The sequence below is a fragment of the Simochromis diagramma genome, unplaced genomic scaffold, assembly GCF_900408965.1.
Source record: "Simochromis diagramma unplaced genomic scaffold, fSimDia1.1 OVJJ01000402.1, whole genome shotgun sequence".
Taxonomy (NCBI): Eukaryota; Metazoa; Chordata; class Actinopteri; order Cichliformes; family Cichlidae; genus Simochromis; species Simochromis diagramma.
The window spans coordinates 922,971-942,301 of NW_024386972.1; the positions used below are offsets into that span (position 1 = coordinate 922,971).

The following is a 19,331-nucleotide window of genomic DNA, read 5'->3' on the forward strand; positions in this document are numbered from 1 at the left end:
AATAAAAGGGTGCCTCAAGACACCCTCTTCTTGAGAGCAGAGAGAAAATTATACTGTCTCTGACTCCAAAAAGGAACGATTTTAACAAATACTGACATACGTGGCATCTGAAATACCACAGAGAGAGGTAGAAAGCAAATGTAGTGCACTATGGTCTGTTGCCTTCGAGGGGTACGGACAGACTTGGGAACACGGCTTTTTAAATATTTTCTTCTATCCTGTTTCCTGCTCTGCATCTCTACATCATTAATTGAATCAGTAAGGACCATAACTTTAAGCAAATCACAATTCCCTGCTGTTCTCCAACCAGCTTTATTAAATGGAAAAGGCAGCTGCTCCTAATACATTTTAAACTCTTTGTAAGTATTGATTTGCGTAGCTATAGTCTGGCAGAGATGTGAAATTTTAGTTTCAAGCAGTTACCGTACAATATTTGAGAACAGAAGCAAATCCAACCATTGAACCACTCACCCACTGGAACACACATTGATGTAGCAGCTGCACTCTCGGAGAGTTTGATTTTTTTGAGTGTTTTGTGCCGCTCCATGCTGCAACTTGACGCAAGAAACAAAAGAGACTCACTGGGAGCAAGCCATGAGCTTTTGTGTATAACAGTTACGCTTAGACTTTTTGATGTACGTCATCCTTCTTTTTGTGTTCCACTTAGTTTTGTTTTTTTGTTTGTTTTCTTGTCTTGTTGTATATTATCAGATAGAGGAACACCATAAAGAAGACTGCACAAAAGCATCGGAGTAATTGGCATCAATGAAAACAAAAGTCATACTCGCTGATCTACATCACCACACAGCTTTCTGATACTCGATGGGTGTTGTTCTTTGTATTCTGCACTTGGGAATAGCGCAGCAAAAGGACAAATTAACACTGTGCGTCCTTGTAGAAAGGACAAACGAGCCGAGTCCCTGCTTTACAAATGAGAAGCACAGAACAAAAGCAACACTTGGGTGCAAACATGGGGAAACATTTAATCAAGACTCTTTTTTTTCCTTTACACACCGCTTGAGGAAAAAGAAAAGGGCAATACCCAGGTGATTATCACTTGTTAGGCAGGCTGCTATAACAGGAAGTCAGTCTTTTTAAATTGATGTAAGATGAGCAGGTCAGTGGGAGATATATCTGAATTTCTGATTATAAAATACATTTGAGGATGTGATTGAATACTTGGACATTTAATTTGAACTGTCAGTGGGCACAGGTGGAGACTTCTGCTCTCTTTAGAAATCTGACAAAAATGCACCTGTATTCAATCAGCTCCCCTGAGACGTGGTTAAAATGCTGGAAGGTGTAAAATGAACGTTTTTGCATATGGTAAGGTCTGTGTATCAGCAGTGTGCAGCATCAGTAGTGTAGTGTCACTCCAAATAAAGTATCTGCGCCTAAATTTCGTTCAGATATTCCCACAGCTCTGACAGAATAACGCACTGTGCTCATGCACTATTATGTATGCAAACGTATGTGCTGGTGCTTGGGCAACATTTGAGAATACAGTGCAGCTCAGCTCACTTATGATGTATAAGGTAAGAGCTTCATTAATAAATAAATAATGTATTTTGATAGTTGACATTTTGATTAGAGGTAATATTGTACATGTAGTTTGGGAAATGAACACTCAAATGCAAATATTAAACTGTAGCTTGTGAATTTTTAACTGAAGATTTCAACTGTGACTCTGGGAAACCTGCATCTCAGACAGATCAATTGATAAATTTCATATAAATGGCAAAAAATGTATTGTGCCACATGCTTAAATACACACAGTTCTCTCATTTTGTCTCATACTGAAGGTACAGTATCTAATAAACTCTGAAGAAAGACTTCCAAAACAGTTGGAAGCAAGAAATTAACTTTAGCTCACATCTTACTAGCCTGACCTGTCACAGACATGTTACATAATTGTAACACAACCTTTGCTTGGTTTTAGCGTAAAGAAATTATTTAAGAATACATTTCCTAAATTGCAGTTGGCCGTTTTGTGATTTTGGTTGCTATGCATTGGAGAAATTGCGCTGATTGGATGAAGTAACTTAATTTTTACTTAGACAATAAATCATAGAGGTTACTGCCATAACACTTATTCACAATGTTAAATTGACCAGACAGAAACATCAGAAATATCCAGACCATATGGGTTACCTCTGGATATCAGACACTGTTGTGCCCTTGTGCTTTGTGTTTTACTATTAACGTCAAACAGTAGTTACATTTCTGATTGCATTTTGGGAAGCTAATGTAAATGTAAATAATGTAAAAAATAAAACGCGCAATGCCTTTCATCTCAAGCTTCCAAAGTTCAGGTACTTTATAAAGCATTAAAGTTTTTTGCATTTTCTGACCTGCTTACTGCCTTCACATTTACTCTGAATCAACCTACCAACTCTAATACATTAATTCAGCAAAACTGATAGTATCTAATGTGTAGAGCAAGAATAATGTATAGCTTGCATGCCACATTGCTTTTCTGGAGCAATATTTCTCAGTCATTCCAAAACTAGAATCCTTTTTTATCCTTCTAGCCATGAAGCTGCCAAATCAATATAGAATGTGAACTTCTGCAGATTGAGGTGGTTCCAGTGATTGGCATGGAGATTGTCCCCAAATTTCCCCAGACCCCCGTTTATCTCAGCTGAAAATGTAACCTGCATGACAAATCAATATCTCTCTGTGCTACAGATTTGTTAAAACTATAAATCTGGACTCAGAATGAGCTGCGTCCTCATTATGATGGCAGCTAACAAAAACAAAAGAGAGCATTTTTTAAAGTATCGCGTTAGGCGTCTGGAACTTTTAATAATGAAATAAATCACCACGAGAGAGAGAAGATAACACAGATGAAGATGTTAGATAAAAAGTGAATTTGCAAAAAAGAGATCATTTTTACTGTACCTTACGTGTCATGTAGTGAATTATGAAAGGGAGCACAAGTGATGTGACTTATCAACTACAGCTAGCAAGCTTAGTTAACAAGGTGCATTGACTGTATATGTACATCACCCAGACATCAATATTTGCTAATTAGTGCTAAGTAAGATGAAAAAAAAATACTAAAAATTCACTCACTGAAACTGGAGCAGAGACCTTTGAATGTGATGTGTATGCGGTTTTCTTACATTTAGCTGATAATTTAATTCGCATCAAAAGGCACCAACGCCATATACACAATCAAAAGCTCCAGTTCAGTAATTTTAATTAGCTGAGGTGAAAAAAGCCAACAGCTATAACCACCAGTATTAATTGCGTTTTAGTCAAAGATTATCCTTGGCTTTTAGCAATTCAGTCAGGTAAGCATTTAAAAATTCAGCCCCATGCAGTTAGCATGAAAAGGGAGGTCAAGACTATATCTACCAGGCTGCAATGTTTTTTATTGCTCTTAACTTTTCTATGGAGACGTTTGAAGGCAGCTCTAAGAAACAAGAGTTTTTGACACTTCTGCTTCTGGTTTTCCAGCCCTGGAGGTTACCTGTTTAAGTCAAGATTAATACTATACTAGGACAAACACCAAGAAGATCGTCAGTTTCAGATCATCAAACAATTTTCATGTTAGACAAAGATAACCAGAGAAAATATGAAATGCACTTCATTAATTAAAAAAAAAGATTATCCAAACCTGCCTAACCTAATAACTGGAACTACAATCAAGCCATATGCAATAACTGCTAATGAGTCTCTCACATCACTGGTGAGGAATTGTAGCCCAGTCTTCTTTGCCGAATTATTTTAATTCAACCACATTGGATGATTTTCATGAAAGGCCTGTTTAAGGTCAGCATCTCAATCTGATTTAAATCTGGGCATTGACTAGGGCACTCCAAAACTTTCAATTTTTGAGAGCAGAATTCACGATTCCATCAATTACAACAAGTTATCCAGGGCCTGAATCTGCAAAGCAGCTTGTTTGTTCTGTAGATATCATTCTGGGGTCTTTTGTGACCTCCTGAGTGGGTTGTTAATGTGATTTGAGGGAATTTTTAAGGTAGGTTCGTCACTGTTCCAAGTTTTCTCCGTTTATAGATAATGGCACGTCTTTGGGTTATCCCCTTCTAGAATGATAGATGTCAATGACTTTGTTTATCAGCTGTTTATCAGCTTGGGGTTACTTTTTTACAAAAGGTCAGGTAGGTTTCCATAATTTGTCACTATTTATAAATAAAATGATTTAAAAACGACATTTTGTATTTACTCGCGTTGTCTTTTTCTAATATTGAAATTAGTTTGATGATCTGAAATTCATCATCATGGTACTGTATAGGTGCAAACATGAATGCATTGGGTATTGAAGCTTTGGAAAACTTTGAGTCTTAATTACATTTCATGTGCCACACATTCTCATTGAGCAGTGGAAAGGGTTAGGGAGAGGTTTGTGGTTTGTATTGCTGGCTTGCATTGAAAATAACAAGTAGTCAGTCCATTCTACATTGTCTACAGGAACCTGATGCTAATTTGATCATACTTGTGAACAAATGTGTTGAGGGTAGCCTAAATGTTAAACAGGAGTCCCTGTTTTTGTTTAGAACTGCCATTTAATGCCAAAAACATTAAATATATAGCTTAACACTTAATTCAATAATGATTTGTTGGACAACCAAACTTTAAAAGTCTAAACAGGTTATTTGTGTTTCCCATCGATCTGAATGGTGACTCGAAGCTGAAGCGAGGTCAGTCGCTTATAAATTTGTGTGCCGACCATTGTTCTCGAGATTAAGCATCTGCCTTCTCTTTTAATTTGTGTCAAAGAACATAAGGTAGGTGATTAAAAGAACAGATTGTGATTTTGTGTTTGTGTGCCTGCAAGGAGAAGCATTCATATACAACCATATCTGTGACCGAATTCTAGGACGTCAAACTTGAAGGCGAAATAAGTCTCAGTTACAGTATAAACCATGTCTGAATCATCTGCAGTCAATCGGTTTTCATCAATAATGCCTGAATTGTGCTAATAAAATGCTGGCTCTCAGTCTCTCTGGTGGCTTACATTTTCCAGCCTTCATGTAGTTCTTTATTTATTTATAGTTGTGAGTATAAACAGATTTTGTGGGCTATTGTTTAGACCCGGGTTTCTTTGGCGTTTTCAATCGATGATCCAGTTTGAGTGGAGTTAATCTCTCGCTTCTCCCCTTACTGAAACTCAGCACTCTCACCAAGTAGAAACACAAGCTAAATCCCTGCAGTTTCTTTTTCTCTTAAATTTATGATTGGTCAAGCTTGATGTTAAAAGCAGGAAATGGGTGTAATAAAGCTTTTCAAACCTGTTAATGTAGGGTTAGTATTTAAGACTGTAATTTATGAGAGTGGTGGCACTTGTTTTTGCAATTTAATCCAAAGGATCTTCCGTCTGCCGCTGTGGGCCACAACACTAATAAGAAATTAATTCTAATAAAATAAAATGCGCAAAGCTTACTGACCCACTGATGGCTTGGTCAGTGCTAGCTCACGCAGTGTAGATGAAAACTATCCATTCTTAAATGGACTTCAAATAGCCATGGTGATTTTATATAATGAGTTTTGGGACCTGTGTTTGCAATAAGATGCTTTGGCTATTTGCATTAGATGGCTGTCGATGTACTAAAACTTATAACACCTTGTTTAAACATTATTGTGCTTCATGCAAGTATTTAAACAACATACTACTTTACATTCGTCTTCAGAAAATCTGGACATACAGTAAACTAATTTCTAATGAAACCATGAAAAAAACGATACAAATAAAACAGAAAAGTACATCTCACATTGTTATTTTATGGGTGATGGGTAATATATATGAAGAAAGGAATTTTGTCCCTGCACTGCAGTCATTACTATAGTCTCCCTAAGCTCCTGTGGATCTTAGTATTTGGGGAGAATATGTTAAGAATCACTGCAAAATCAACTAAATTATCTATAATCGTGTAGCACATCCCAGTGAGTACTGAAATACCAAAAAAATACAACAGGCTGTTTATAATGCCATAAATAAGCAGTCAATTTTAGGCCATTGCAGTGACATGTTGATTTGGAATAAGTGTTATGCTGATTAAGCAAAAAAAAAAAAAGTGTGACTACATTTTACAAAATAAAGCTGTCAGACCTTAAATCTACATTTTATCACCATTTTTCATTTCTTAGACTTGTTTCTGGGAAATGTTTCTATTTTTGCTTTTAAAAACATTATTCAGGCATTATAATTTCATCATCCATTTTAATCACATTTCCACATTTAGTTTATTTAATACTGTTTACTGAATGTGTGTTGAATTCATTTCCATCTGCTTTTCTTGGTATGTAAAATAATATAGATTCTTATATTATAGTTTTATGTCTTTTAATGCAGGGTAAGTTGAAGTTTAGTTAGGTTTAATTGAATTGGTTTACATTAGGGATGCAAAGACTGCAATTTTCGTGCCTGGTTTTGAATTCCAAGTTTTTGCTGATATAAATTTTCACCTATTTTGGTTTTCTTTCTAAGAGCATTAACTGACGGCATGAATAAACAAACTTAAAATTATTATTATTATTATTACTTTCAGTGGAATAGTGGTATTTTCATGCAAAAATTATTAAACATTATCGTTTTCTTCAAACTGAGGTAAATTACAAGATTTTCTCTCAAACTGAAAATTAAGTGGTTTGGTGGTGGAAAGAGGTCCAAATAATTAAGTAAAAATTGCTGCACACCCACCTTATCTTGGCTGTATTTGGCTTGTGGTTGGTTAAAGTGAGTTCTGCATACACTTTAGCTGTAGCCACTTTCCCTTTGGTAGCTTCATTAAAATACCCATGTTTAGCTAAATTTAAGTGCTTTTACAGACATGGTTTACTTTGGTGAACTCTGTGTCTTCATAGGTAAAGTCTGTGTCTTTGCCTATGTTGCTGTTTGCATGTTTTGCATGCATGAAACAGACTGTGAAGTGGACGAGCTGGTCACCAATCAGAACCAAGCATGCTAGAAAACAGCTGGTCAATACGTGGTTTTAGCTACTGTGACATCACCTATTAGTTTCTGAAGTCTCATTTTAAAACACCTCCAGTTTAGCATTTCAGCCGTTGCCTTCTAAGTTGCCAAAGAAACAGATGTGACCAAGAAGAATGAGTCTCATTAACTAATGACTTGTGATTTTGTGACAGATTTTTGTGAAGATTTACAAAACAGAGTAAATCTTTTTATTCAGTATGAACAAAAATGAATAACTGAGCCCATAAAATCAACTGGAAAATGTTTAAAGAGGTCAAGACAGGAAGATAGACTTCTGCAGGACAACCATAGCTATCACCATTTGGTAGCCTTTAGGTGGAAAGCTGGTTTTTAGGCATTTCTGCATTCTACCCTGAAAGTTGTGTCTATCAGCACTGCCCGAAATACAATTTTTCATGTAGCTATAGCCAACGTACATGTAATAGCGGATTTACATTAGTCCTAATAGGCTGCTTCTTTTACAACATCATGCTACAGGGAGAAAGAAATAAACAAATGCCAATGTTAGCCACACTTAAACTTATGCTAGCACCAATTATACATGAATCCATCTGTTGCTCGGGGGACGTTGCTACTTGGTCTCTGTTGAAGAACACCTGGTGTACTTTTCTCATAGCACATTTCAGAATTAGCGTTAGCCGTAGCAGCACTAGTTAGGAAAAAACAGCAGCATGTTAGGCAGCTGGCTATATTTGGATTTAACTGAAGCAGCTACTCATGATTTGTTTGAAGGTGCATAGCATATTGCCAAACTAGCAATTAGGCAATATGCTATTGTATTACATACTGAGACAAATAAGTACCAGAGCAAAAGCCTACAAGTCATGCATTCTGCAACTGTTGGATAGAAAAACTCACTTTTTGGCCTTTGTAAATTTGCTAATAGTTTATATGCATTGAAAGCCTTGCAGACTAAAGCTAATGGAGAGGTTAAAATACCTGAAGGACACACTTCTGCACAGCATATTATACTTTATAATACTTGATAATAAAGGGCACAATAAAGAATTGTACAATACAGCCTCTACAGTGAACACTGTGTAACTCTGTGTGTGTGTGTGTGTGTGTGTGTGTGTGTGTGTAGTGTAGTGTAGAAATACTTTTATTATAATTAAATAAGTCTTTTCTCCTAATGTAACATCACCCATGTTCTTTATAAATGAATCATTGAAACATTCACTCGGGTTTGAACAAGTCGCAATAGAAACCTCAAACACTGCATTAGACACCTTGTAATAAAGTACTATCCAGTTTCTTTGTCACTTACACTGTTGACTTCATGCTCTTATTGATCAAACTCGGCATGAAGTGCAAAGAAACAAACACTGGCCAGCCACTCTTAACTTAAATAATGGGCCATTCACCTTCCCTGACACTGCTTTCCCCTTAGTATCCTCTAGCTTTCCCTCCTAACATTCCTCTGCTATTTCTTTTCCCGTGCTTCTCTTCACACTCGCTGTCTGTCTTAGTCGCCTAACCCCCTTTCTTTTCTTTGCCTTTTCACCCTCTCTTTTTCTCTTTCTCCCTTTAGGTCATCCATTACTACGGTCTACATTGAAGTTTTGCCACCAAACAACCAGAGCCCTCCTCGTTTTCCGCGGCAACAATACAACTTGGAGATCAGTGAAGCTATGAGGACTGGGGCTACACTTCTTAATCTGCAGGTACATGCTGTCATACCAACTATTACACAGTCACAGTACTTATTGGGCTTTTAGGATAGTGTTTAATTTACATTCAGATGCCATGGTGCATTAGTGCTTTCCAAAGTACTAGAACTGACTGATGTATATTACATACCTAAAATGAGAAAGCATATATGTTTATGTTGGTGCCTGTCTCTGTTTACTTTTAAGGCAGTGGATCGGGAGAGGGACCCCATAACCTACAAAATCCAAAGCGGAGACATCCAGGAACATTTTGCACTACAACAAAAGTAAGTAGGCCCACAATTCCAGTTCAGCATGGGTTCAGGTCTTTACTCTTTATGTAGAAATAAAAGTTCTAGCTTGTGCTGAAGTTAATTTTGACAACATTTGAATGCATATTATAAAATAAATGTTCAAAAATGTCATATTATGTGACAAAGTGTGCTGTCAGTATTGCATGTAGGTGCGTGATAGCTGTATCGATAGACACACTATTGAGGTTTCTCAGGAGATGTCGTGCACATGGTCACTGTTTGACTAGATTTGATACAAGAACTGGTTCCTAGGGTCAAACGTCTGTTCCCTTAACCTTTAGCAGTTGTTCTCGCAATGGATTTGGTTGCTAGTACATTACATATAGTTATTCTTGTTTTTTTTACAAACACTAACTCAGAGACCAATAGCAGTACAACTTGAAAAAGTGTAACATTGCAATCTCAAGAAAATGTTTCTAACTGGTTGGAAAATGCACATTTTCCCTAGTGAAAAGTGGTTGCCAGATGGTCACAGACCAGCCTCTCGGCCTCTGTGATTGGGTCACTTGATCTTATGAATGTCACACAACCAGTATTACTGACTAGTCAACATAACATGGTTAGTGGTCACATTTCTAACACACCTTGTTTGACATTTTGAATGTAACGTAGAAGTAAATACAAAACCCACATCATCGAGATTTTCTTGACCTATTTCTTTACATCAAGACTTTAAGTTAAGTAAACAAAGAAAATAAATGTGAATCAAGGCTGTAATCATAATATCCATTGGAGGGGAAACATGGCCCCAATATTCAAATGCAGTCCAAATTTCTACCAATGTATTCATATAAAATGTATATTTGTTCATTTTAAGAGTTTTTCTGGGACAGGTAACCACATACTACCTGTTCTATTTCTGTACACTGCAGTTGTGGCTTGTCCATGTGGTGTTTTGATACTCAAGCAGAAGCCTTTGTTGAACAGGTGTGTCTAGATAATCAGCAGCAGTGCAGATTTACAGTACCACAGTAAAAATTTATTGTTTCCCTTGTAACTTCTTTTAAAAGTGAAATGCTTGTAAGCTAATCAACAGCTGGCAATATGATCCACTCACAAAACTCTAACTCAGCTCCAAGCGTTTCTTTAAACCACGTTACTCAACATCTGAACATCTGCACCACAAATGCTCTACATATATAAACTGACCTGACTTGACTTTTTGAAATTAAAAGAAGCTTTTCCCCCCTCACACTACACTGACATATTTTATTTTTCTTTTTTGCCCTTTTGCCCTAAATGTGAAAATGAGGCATTAAATTCCCAGAACAGAAAGGCCTTGGCTGTGTGTCAATTCCATCAGATCACAGTGTACACAGCCAATATAAAAACATAATGCATGTACAAACAGATTATTTAAACTCCGTGCCTCACGGAATATTCCTTGATGCTTATAACTTTCACATTAATTAATGCAAACTTTGAATTAAAACAAAAAATTAATTAAATATAACTCTAATCTCTATCTCTGAGAATTTGTCTGTATTCCGATTAACCCAAATTCATAAAACTGTATACGAATCCATTTGCTCGTAATCAGTAATGTAATGAGGGAATATGCTTCCTTATAAAATTTGGTCATACAGGTCTTGGACGTCACCACGGCTCTTGCAAAGACACACACATACACTCACACAAGCACACATTCACCACATTCAAAGACACGCAGGCTCTGAGGGCTTTTGTTGTATTTATTCATTTATTTCTCATTAAAAATGCATTTCTGAAGCTGGGGGTAAGATCCTGTCTAAATTTCTGGAGGGTTGTATTGTGAAAGAACAACCCCAGCTGGTGCAGAATTATACAGATTGGGGGGATGTGGGTGAGAATGAGTGGTTGGAAAAGAAGATAAGAGAAGAGGGCATGGAGGGAAAAATGAAGAGATAAATGTTAGTATTAGAAATCACCAGGAAGAGAGACATGAGGAATTAAAATCACAAAATAAGTGTGAGGAAAGGAGCTGATTGCTTAGAAGATTTTCACAGTACAAATTAAAATTAAGCAAAGACTTTTCATTTCTGCATTCTGGGGATATTTGGTGGGTTGTTTCTGACATGGTAAAATCTTCCAATGAATGCCAGATATTTCAGTGTCTCAGCTCTGTTTTCATTATTATGGCTCCATGGGAGGAAGCGCCCAGTTGTTCTTTTTCCACTGTGCAAGTATAATATAACATATAACTTATGGTGGCGTGGGAGGGAGTGATTTTTTTCCTTTTCATTTTGTTGTGTGGTTTTAGGAGTGCAGCTTAAGTGCACTTTACGAGGATAACCAAACAGGAGCCAGATGAAGAAAAAACCCCTCTGTATAGCAGAAATGTGCATACGCGTTCATTTTGTCTGATTTATAAAGCCTCATTTGTAAATCTGAATCATCAAGAACAAGTCTGATTTTCACTCTGTGCTTTAGCTGTGGATGGATATAGGCACTCCTACATGTATATTTTAGGATTTGTCCATCCATTTTCACTGGGGATTGGAGCCTTTTTGCCCTACCTCAAGAGGCAGCCCATATGGAAAAGATATATATAAATCTTATAAAGTTTGTATCTGTCTTGTGTGAAACTTGTATGAAAAGCATATAAGAGTGAAAACAGATATAAGATCCCTTGAAAAATTATATAATGAAACTTGTATATTTTGGATACTTACTAAAACAATGTATGAAAGTAATGAGAAAGTGGCCACTTTCATGAGTAAATCATGTAAGCCTTATATGATTTACTCATGAAAGTGGCCACTTTCATGAGTAATCACATATAAGTTTTTACTATTTCTTTTCCATATGGGAGGGTATACCCTGGACATCAAACCTATGGCCAATTTACAATCACCAGCTAATGCAGGTACACAAGGAAAACAGTGATTGGAAACCATGCATTTTGAAATAGTTGCTTCAAAGACAGGGACCAGATCTGAGAGCATTTGCAGGCAGAGCATCTTTGGTGCAGTGATTCACTGTGATAAAATGGTGAAAACTGCAAATCTGTTGCTGTCTACACAGAAAATCACATTAAACCAGAGATCGAAGGTTGCTCAAAGTCTGGCAAATAGTTGGTTGCAAGGAGGTTGCCGTCCTATTTTTACTTTTAATAATACTATTACTGCTACTACTGATGATAATAATTCATTTTAAAACATATCTAGGCTTTAGGTTTGAAGTGTATGCGAGGTCTTTATGGAATTTATGTACACTGGAGATTTATGAAGAAAATGCGTTGTTCATATGAGAAAACTAGACTGTGTGTGAGCGAACCTACACATTTAAACATGGACTGCTTTTTATTAGAAAAAAAGCTCTACATCTTTTTCTCTGAGGACAACTCTTCTGCGCACACAGACACACAAATTTTCCCGTGCCTCAGCACACGCACACATCCTGGTACACACGACAGTTCAGATGGTTTCTAACACATTTAAGAGGTTCAAATTAAAAACACTTCAGGCATTATCTAAATCATTACTGGAAAATTTAAAAAAAGTAAACCAAGGCTAAAATCAAACATTTTCCTGGTTTTGATTGATCAGAATATTCAGACAAGTTGCACAGAAGCAGATGATCTGATCATTTTTACTCAGACATAAAAATTCAAGATGCTGGTCTTTCACCTTTCTAGTTTTGTGTTAATTCATGATAACAAAACAGGTCAAGTCATCACCCTTGACCAGTTAAGTGAGTAGGAGGCACACTCTGCATTACTTAAATACCCATATTCACAGAAAAAAATACACTTGTGGGAGTTAAAGTTTTAATGCAGTTACATGTATATATATCACTAGGGTTAAAGTAAAAAGTCAATCAAGACTTTTCGAATTTAAACTCTTTTTTTTTTTAACTCTTTTTTTACTAAACTACAGTATGCAGTTTCACCATGGTTTGCACAGTCTTTCATCATCTTTTTATTTTTCCTGTTCTTTTGCCTGAAGGGTTAACAAGAACTCTGTGTGTTTTGTTCTCTCTCCAGTTCAGGCTATTTGGTTCTGGACAAACCTCTGGACAGGGAGACTCTGGATTATTACACCCTGGTGGTGACAGCCTCAGACGGACACCCAGAAGGAGTAAGAAACTCTTCTGTGTCATATGGATATTTACTTGTTGTTTTACTCGAGTTGTCTCAAAACCCCCAGAGGAGAAGTGAGGAGCTCCAGGAGAGAATTCTCCATCCTTCACAATGAAGCTCCACAAACAACAGATGTGGTGTTATCTGAGAAAGAGGGCTATTAGAATTGTTTTAATTACCTGTCATTTAGTCACAGTAATAATAACAAAAAGCTAAAATCTATTTATAGCAACTGACTGTAAAGAAATGAATGTCTACATTTATTGAGCCTGCAGGCTCAAAAAATGTTAATAGAATAAAATGGCCTATATGCCAGGTAAGGCAGAATACTGTGTTTTAGCTGGCCGCCGATAGCTTTTTTATATATACTAACTGTATTAAACCACATTGTTAGTATGATTCAAACACTACGATGGTGTGTCCACACGCTGCCTATGTTTTTTCACACTGATACTCTTCAGTAACACCATCCAAAGAACTTGATGTTTTGGTGTTGGTGGAACGCTTTTGTGCTTTTCGGTTACATTGGCATCCAAAAGCCCTTCTAAGCACACAGTCCCAGTAATATCATTTCATTGCTTTCTTACTGAAAGCCAATTTACAATGATTGTGAGTATTTGAAATGCATAACAGAATGCAAAGAGCACACAGAGTCCAACTCAAAATATTCTTGAAACCAAAGAGGGCAACAGAATGCTAACTGTTTGCTGTTAATTTCCTCTTCTAGCAGGTTTTATGTTTGCTTTGTCTGACAACTTTTAAGATTATCCATCAGTTTGGTTTCACACTCAGGAGGCCTGAAGCATGAGGCATTCAATTTGAACTGCTATGTCGCAAGTTCAAGTATGGTGATTGAAATTTTAATGCATTGCGAACCTTCCGCACGACACTTTTCATAGAAAGCAGGTCGTTTTTACTGAATCACAATTTATGCTTTTTTTGACCTGTCTTTACAGCAGAAGCACTGTATACAAATAGCCTGGTAAAAAAACAACAACATACTGCTACTGTTCTATCACAATTTAAAATGAATATCCTCATATGTCGCCCTCATTTTTCTTAGAAACAAAAATTAGGTAAAAAAAATAATCTGGTAATTCTTTGTTTTTACATTCATCGGGTCCCAATAAGCTCAAATATCAAAGAGAAATTAAAAATACATGCCATGGAAGAGTTCGGGTCTCAGGAGGTTAAATGTAAGTTAATCAACACAGGCAATTAGTTGCACATACTGGTGATGTTTGGGTACTAGAAACCTTACCGCTTAACATCCTTCTTTCACTGTCAGACTTTATGATCAAGCTGAGAGAAGATGAATTCTTTTTGACATTTGCATTGACCTCAAACGCTTCACTAAAACCCCCTCACATACTTTTCTGATGATAGATAGAAGGTGTGTTTTGTTCCCGATAATCTGACTTTCTTCACACCACGAACGTTTAGCTGTGCAGACGTGAGACAGAAGCCTGGCATTAACCTTGCAGTTTCTTCTTGTCTTTGTTTTCTTATTTGTTAACTATTTACAGCATTTTTCATGTACACAATCCAGCAACACTGTCATTGTCTCTGTGGAGGTATTGCGTAAAATGATTTTAAATGAAAGCTGCACCATCACCATCTGCATGATGGTCTTGCCGTTCTACGTCTTATTAAGGAAACCTGAATGAATACCCAAAAATACTGAATGGCAAAACCCTTCTTATTTAATGTTTATTTAACAACAAGAGCTATTTTGCATTTTTCTTGGTGCTTTTTTAACATTTTCTCAATTTTCTCATATTCAGTTGCTCTCTCATGAAAATCAGATGAGCCCCACTTCCTTTCTCTTCTTCCTCCCTCTCTGCTTCTCTGCTCCTCTCCACTCTGCAATCCACCAGTGTTGCAATCCCCCCCCCCAAACCACACACACACACTAACACTCATTTTCACATCTTAGTGAGGATATTGAATTGATAAAATGCTTTCCTTAGCCCCTTACCTTAACCATAACCATAACCTAACTGTATCCCTAAGCCTAAAACCACACTTTGAGCCTCAAAATGCCCTCAGCTTCATGAGGACTGGCATTTGGTCCCGACAAGAGACTGTTGGTCCTCAAAAGTATAGTGGCATGCCAGGTTTTGGTCCTCACAAAGATGTTTAAACAGGTACACACACACACACACATCAATTAAAACAAAAGGTAAAGTTTAAGATCCCACTGTGGAGAAAATGCTGATTATAATGCTGTGACCTTTTTTATTATGGAATATGGAGGGAAACGGCAAGTGGGAGCGAGAGGTACTCATTGTGCTGGTGCTGCCCTAACGGTGGTTTTGTGCTAAAGTGATATTACACAGACTCTTGCTCATGCAACCATGTAGTTAGTCTATTGCTCTCTGGACCTTGGCAATTAGTGTATTATCTTTGTATCCCAAGGGTCCAGAAGTCAGAAAATGGATAAAAGTAGTTTGGACATTTGTCTGCTTGACACTCCATTATGTTTTGAGTGAGAGTAAAAGAGTATAGGATTGTGAATGGAGAGAGAAAGAGAGGGTATACAAGAGGGGAATGATATCAGCTACAGGGAGAAACTGAAAGGAAGACAAGGAAAGAAAGAAATGGGGAAAAAGGAGAAGAGGAGATTGGAGTGTAGTTGCCTTATACAGGCCCATTAATCAGAATCACCTGGAAGGCCTTGGGTTGTCTTCATATGGGCGCACATACACACGCACACGTTTGTGTCCTATATTATTAAATGTCCTGTTGTGAGAGTGTCAGGCTACAAAGTGCCTAATTGGCTATTTGGCCAGTGAATCCATCATGCTGCCACAGACTGAGGACCCTACAAGTTGGTGCAGTAAACCAGCTTTACTGTAAGGACGGTGTGCATTGTGGGATGCCATAGAAACTGTCAGCAAATGGCCCGCGTTGGACTGTGTCATTGCATTAGTAAATAAATCCTGTGTGGATTAGCGCTGCTACGTTAATGAATGTGAAGACTTAATTATTATGTGTATGGAACAGACAAGGTCAGACTTTTAAATCCCAAGAAAAGACGAGAAACTAACAACGTGCTCATTCTTCTCACATCCACCATCTCGTCTTCTTTTCCGCGCAGATGTAACTTTGGGGCAAGTAAAATATTTGCGAGGTGTCATACTGTCTGTGTGAAAATGCCTCCTATATGATCTGTAGTACACACAAGTACATCTCAGGCTCTGGAAGATTCTTACCTTTATTGCACATTATAATGTCATCACGTTGCCTAGCAACCGCCTACTAATGTGCTAAAATGACCCATTTGTAGCATTTACTGTATGTACCTAGAAAACCTTATAAAAGTGTCATATTATTTTATTTTACTTGGTAAAAAAAAATAAGTCGGCCTGTACTTGCAACATTCTGCAAATCTTTCCTATACATGTGCAACATTAATCTCTTCAGTTGCTAAGACAGATTTATTGAAGACTCAGTACTCCTTTTCAATCTACATTCAGTCAAGTTTTACTTATTTGTAAAAATAGAGTAAGAAAATGCAACAAAAACCAAAAACTAGAACAACAGAGATTGCGGATTTAAAAAAGGAGTCTGAATAAAACATTCAAGGAACATTAAGAACAGAAGATCTTAGAGCATAACGGCTAAAAGCAACATTACCAACTTTGTATTCTGCTTTGTGAAAGAGAACTAAGTGATCTTTCCAGTTCACAAACTAAAAGTATTTCTTCTAAATGTCACTGTATGCACTGTATGCACTGTATGCATGAATTGTAGCTGATTTATTGATATTTTTTCAGCATACTAGAGGACAGCATTACAATAAGCTTTCCTGTGTCTTATAAAAATAGTCATCAATCTATGTGTTACCTGCAATATCTAACAGTCTCCTCAAAGTACTTTTATATCTGTATTCAAAATCAGTGTTTTCACATTGTTCACGTAGCCAAAACTAAAACTACTTTTGACCTTTCATTACACGCTGGATTAAAACATGGGAAACACAAGGTCAGAGGCATATACAGTAGCTCCAGCAAAGCTTTGTTTATAATGCAGCAAATGCTTTTTCATCTGATTATTACAGGCAAGCAGTATTGCTGTAAATGTGTGGGGGATTTAGCGCTTTTCTATTCAGAATGCAAAGGCCACATTACTATACACTAAATGTATCTTCTGCAAAATCAAAGTCAGCAGCAAATCAGCATCAGGTCTTTGTTGTGGGTCGGGCCAGAAGACAGCCTTTGATCTGATCTTTAATCCTTCCTCTAAGGGTTCCCTGTATACTCACTTCATGTGCGTATCCTGTTGTGCTGGAGGACACAGTCAATAAATGAAATGCTGACCCTGTTGATTCCTTCACACCTCCATCCTTCTGTACTTCATGCTGTTGTTTTGAAGGACTGTTTCAACACCGAGAGCGTCGTGCTGGGAGTTACCTGTTCTGTGCTCTGAGTCTTCTGATTACTGGCGCCATAAAATAAACCTGCTTAAAGTCTGCACTCTTCGTCCTGCTTTCATTGGTCATTAAACAGGAACAGTAATCTACCACAGTTTCTCCAATTTCAGATAAATAAACAGTTCTTGATCTCGTTCTTCTCACCATCTTCCTTGCACTCTTGATTGTTAGTGAGAATTCAAGTATTCAGCCTGTACACCCTGCTGTCTTATGTTGGTTTCATTGCATCATTAGCAGCAAGTGTGAACAACTTTGCTTAACTGTGTTTAACTTCTGCCTGGTTGCCATCGTTCATTATGAGCACATCACACAGCAAAACAAAATTTCTTAGGCGCCGAGCGTGTTTAAAATTTTGAAAGTGGAACAAATAAGATCTGCAGATTGTGTGTACTTCAGGTTCTGCTGAGTGACTGATTCAATAACTGGGTTCAACACACTGAGCATTTGGCTCGGAGAATGTGATTTAGTGTTTTAGCAATTCCGAAGAACTGCAGTGTTGTCAGTTATCAGCTGTGACATTGCATTGGCGGACCACTAAAAATAATATAGCTAAACCCTTAAAAATGCAGCGTTCTCCGGCGGGGTGATTGCTAAAATATGGCAGATGGCCACCGTGTCTGTGAAATAATAAACTCTGAGGTGCGCGGGTATTTAAAAGTGATGTTCTCAGAGCTGCCAAGGCGAAATGAACCTTACTCCATCCCTTTCTTTTGTGTCCGTATGTGTGTTTGACAGTGTTGCTCACAGACCGCCTTTCATTGTGTCATAGCTCTCTCTGCTTTACATACACTGCCATGCAGATAAACAGTTTTGTCAGGTGTGAGTTTTTAACCTTAGATCACTTGCATCACCAATGTTCCCTGTCAGCCTCAATAGGCCGTTGTCACCTCTGAGATTGTCACTCTCCCCACACACAGGCCCACACATACTGCCTCTGTTCTTTTAATCCCACAGATATAAACTGGTGAGCCCTTCTTCCTCCCAATTCCATTCTTTAAAAGTCAAATATTGGATGACTCTCTTTCTTCCACTCATGAAAGTCAAATTAAGAAATTAGTGACATCTAATCAGCTATGGCCTCTCCCTCTCCGACTCTTTCTTGGTTACACAGTCTGATAAAGCGTAAGACAAATTACATTCGCTTATAATGTTCTGTAAAACAGATTTTCCCCTTCAAACCTGTACAAATATACATCAAAGCCTCGGGTTTGTTTGGGTTGATTTTATTTCCCACCTTAGACACTTTTCTCCCTCTCATTCGCAATCAGGTTTAGATCACACTCCATCCGTCATCTGTTTTGCTGACACATTTTTCATTCCTAGAATCTAAAGGCAACATTCAGATTCATTTTATTTATTTTTCTTAGTTCAAGTTTTTTATAGCAGGGCCAAAAGCCCTTTTAAATTAGCATGCAGGGGTTTTTTAAACCACACTTACCTGAATTCAGTCTGAAAGCAGTCCCTCTTTAACCCTTGTCTGCCCCCACATTTCACTCTTAATTATTCATTTAACACTGACTGGCCTATATTCAAGCCAAGCGAAAAGTCTGACACTGTGTTTTGAATGCCACTGCTTCATTCACAGTGATCTTCTGAAAGCACAAACCCTCATTATTTAAAGGGATTAAATGGTAAATGGCCTGTATTTGTACAGCGCTTTACTAGTCCCTAAGGACCCCAAAGCGCTTTACACATCCAGTCATCCACCCATTCACACACTGGTGATGGCAAGCTACATTGTAGCCACAGCCACCCTGGGGCGCACTGACAGAGGCGAGGCTGCCGGACACTGGCGCCACCGGGCCTTCTGACCACCACCAGTAGGCAACGGGTCAAGTGTCTTGCCCAAAGACACAACGATTGAGACTGTCGGAACTGGGGCTCGAACCGGCAACCTTCCGATTACAAG

The 19,331-nt window shown here is 37.6% G+C and overlaps 1 protein-coding gene across 1 annotated transcript in view; it reads left to right on the forward strand.

The window, feature by feature from the left end:
- LOC120737965 (protocadherin-15-like) overlaps positions 1-19,331 on the forward strand; it is a 230,699-nt gene that overhangs the window by 105,154 nt on the left and 106,214 nt on the right. Inside the window, exons 17-19 of the mRNA XM_040038931.1 lie at positions 8,496-8,628; positions 8,821-8,900; positions 12,892-12,985. Of these exons, the coding sequence (XP_039894865.1) occupies positions 8,496-8,628; positions 8,821-8,900; positions 12,892-12,985 (307 nt within the window). The remainder of the gene's footprint in view (positions 1-8,495; positions 8,629-8,820; positions 8,901-12,891; positions 12,986-19,331) is intronic.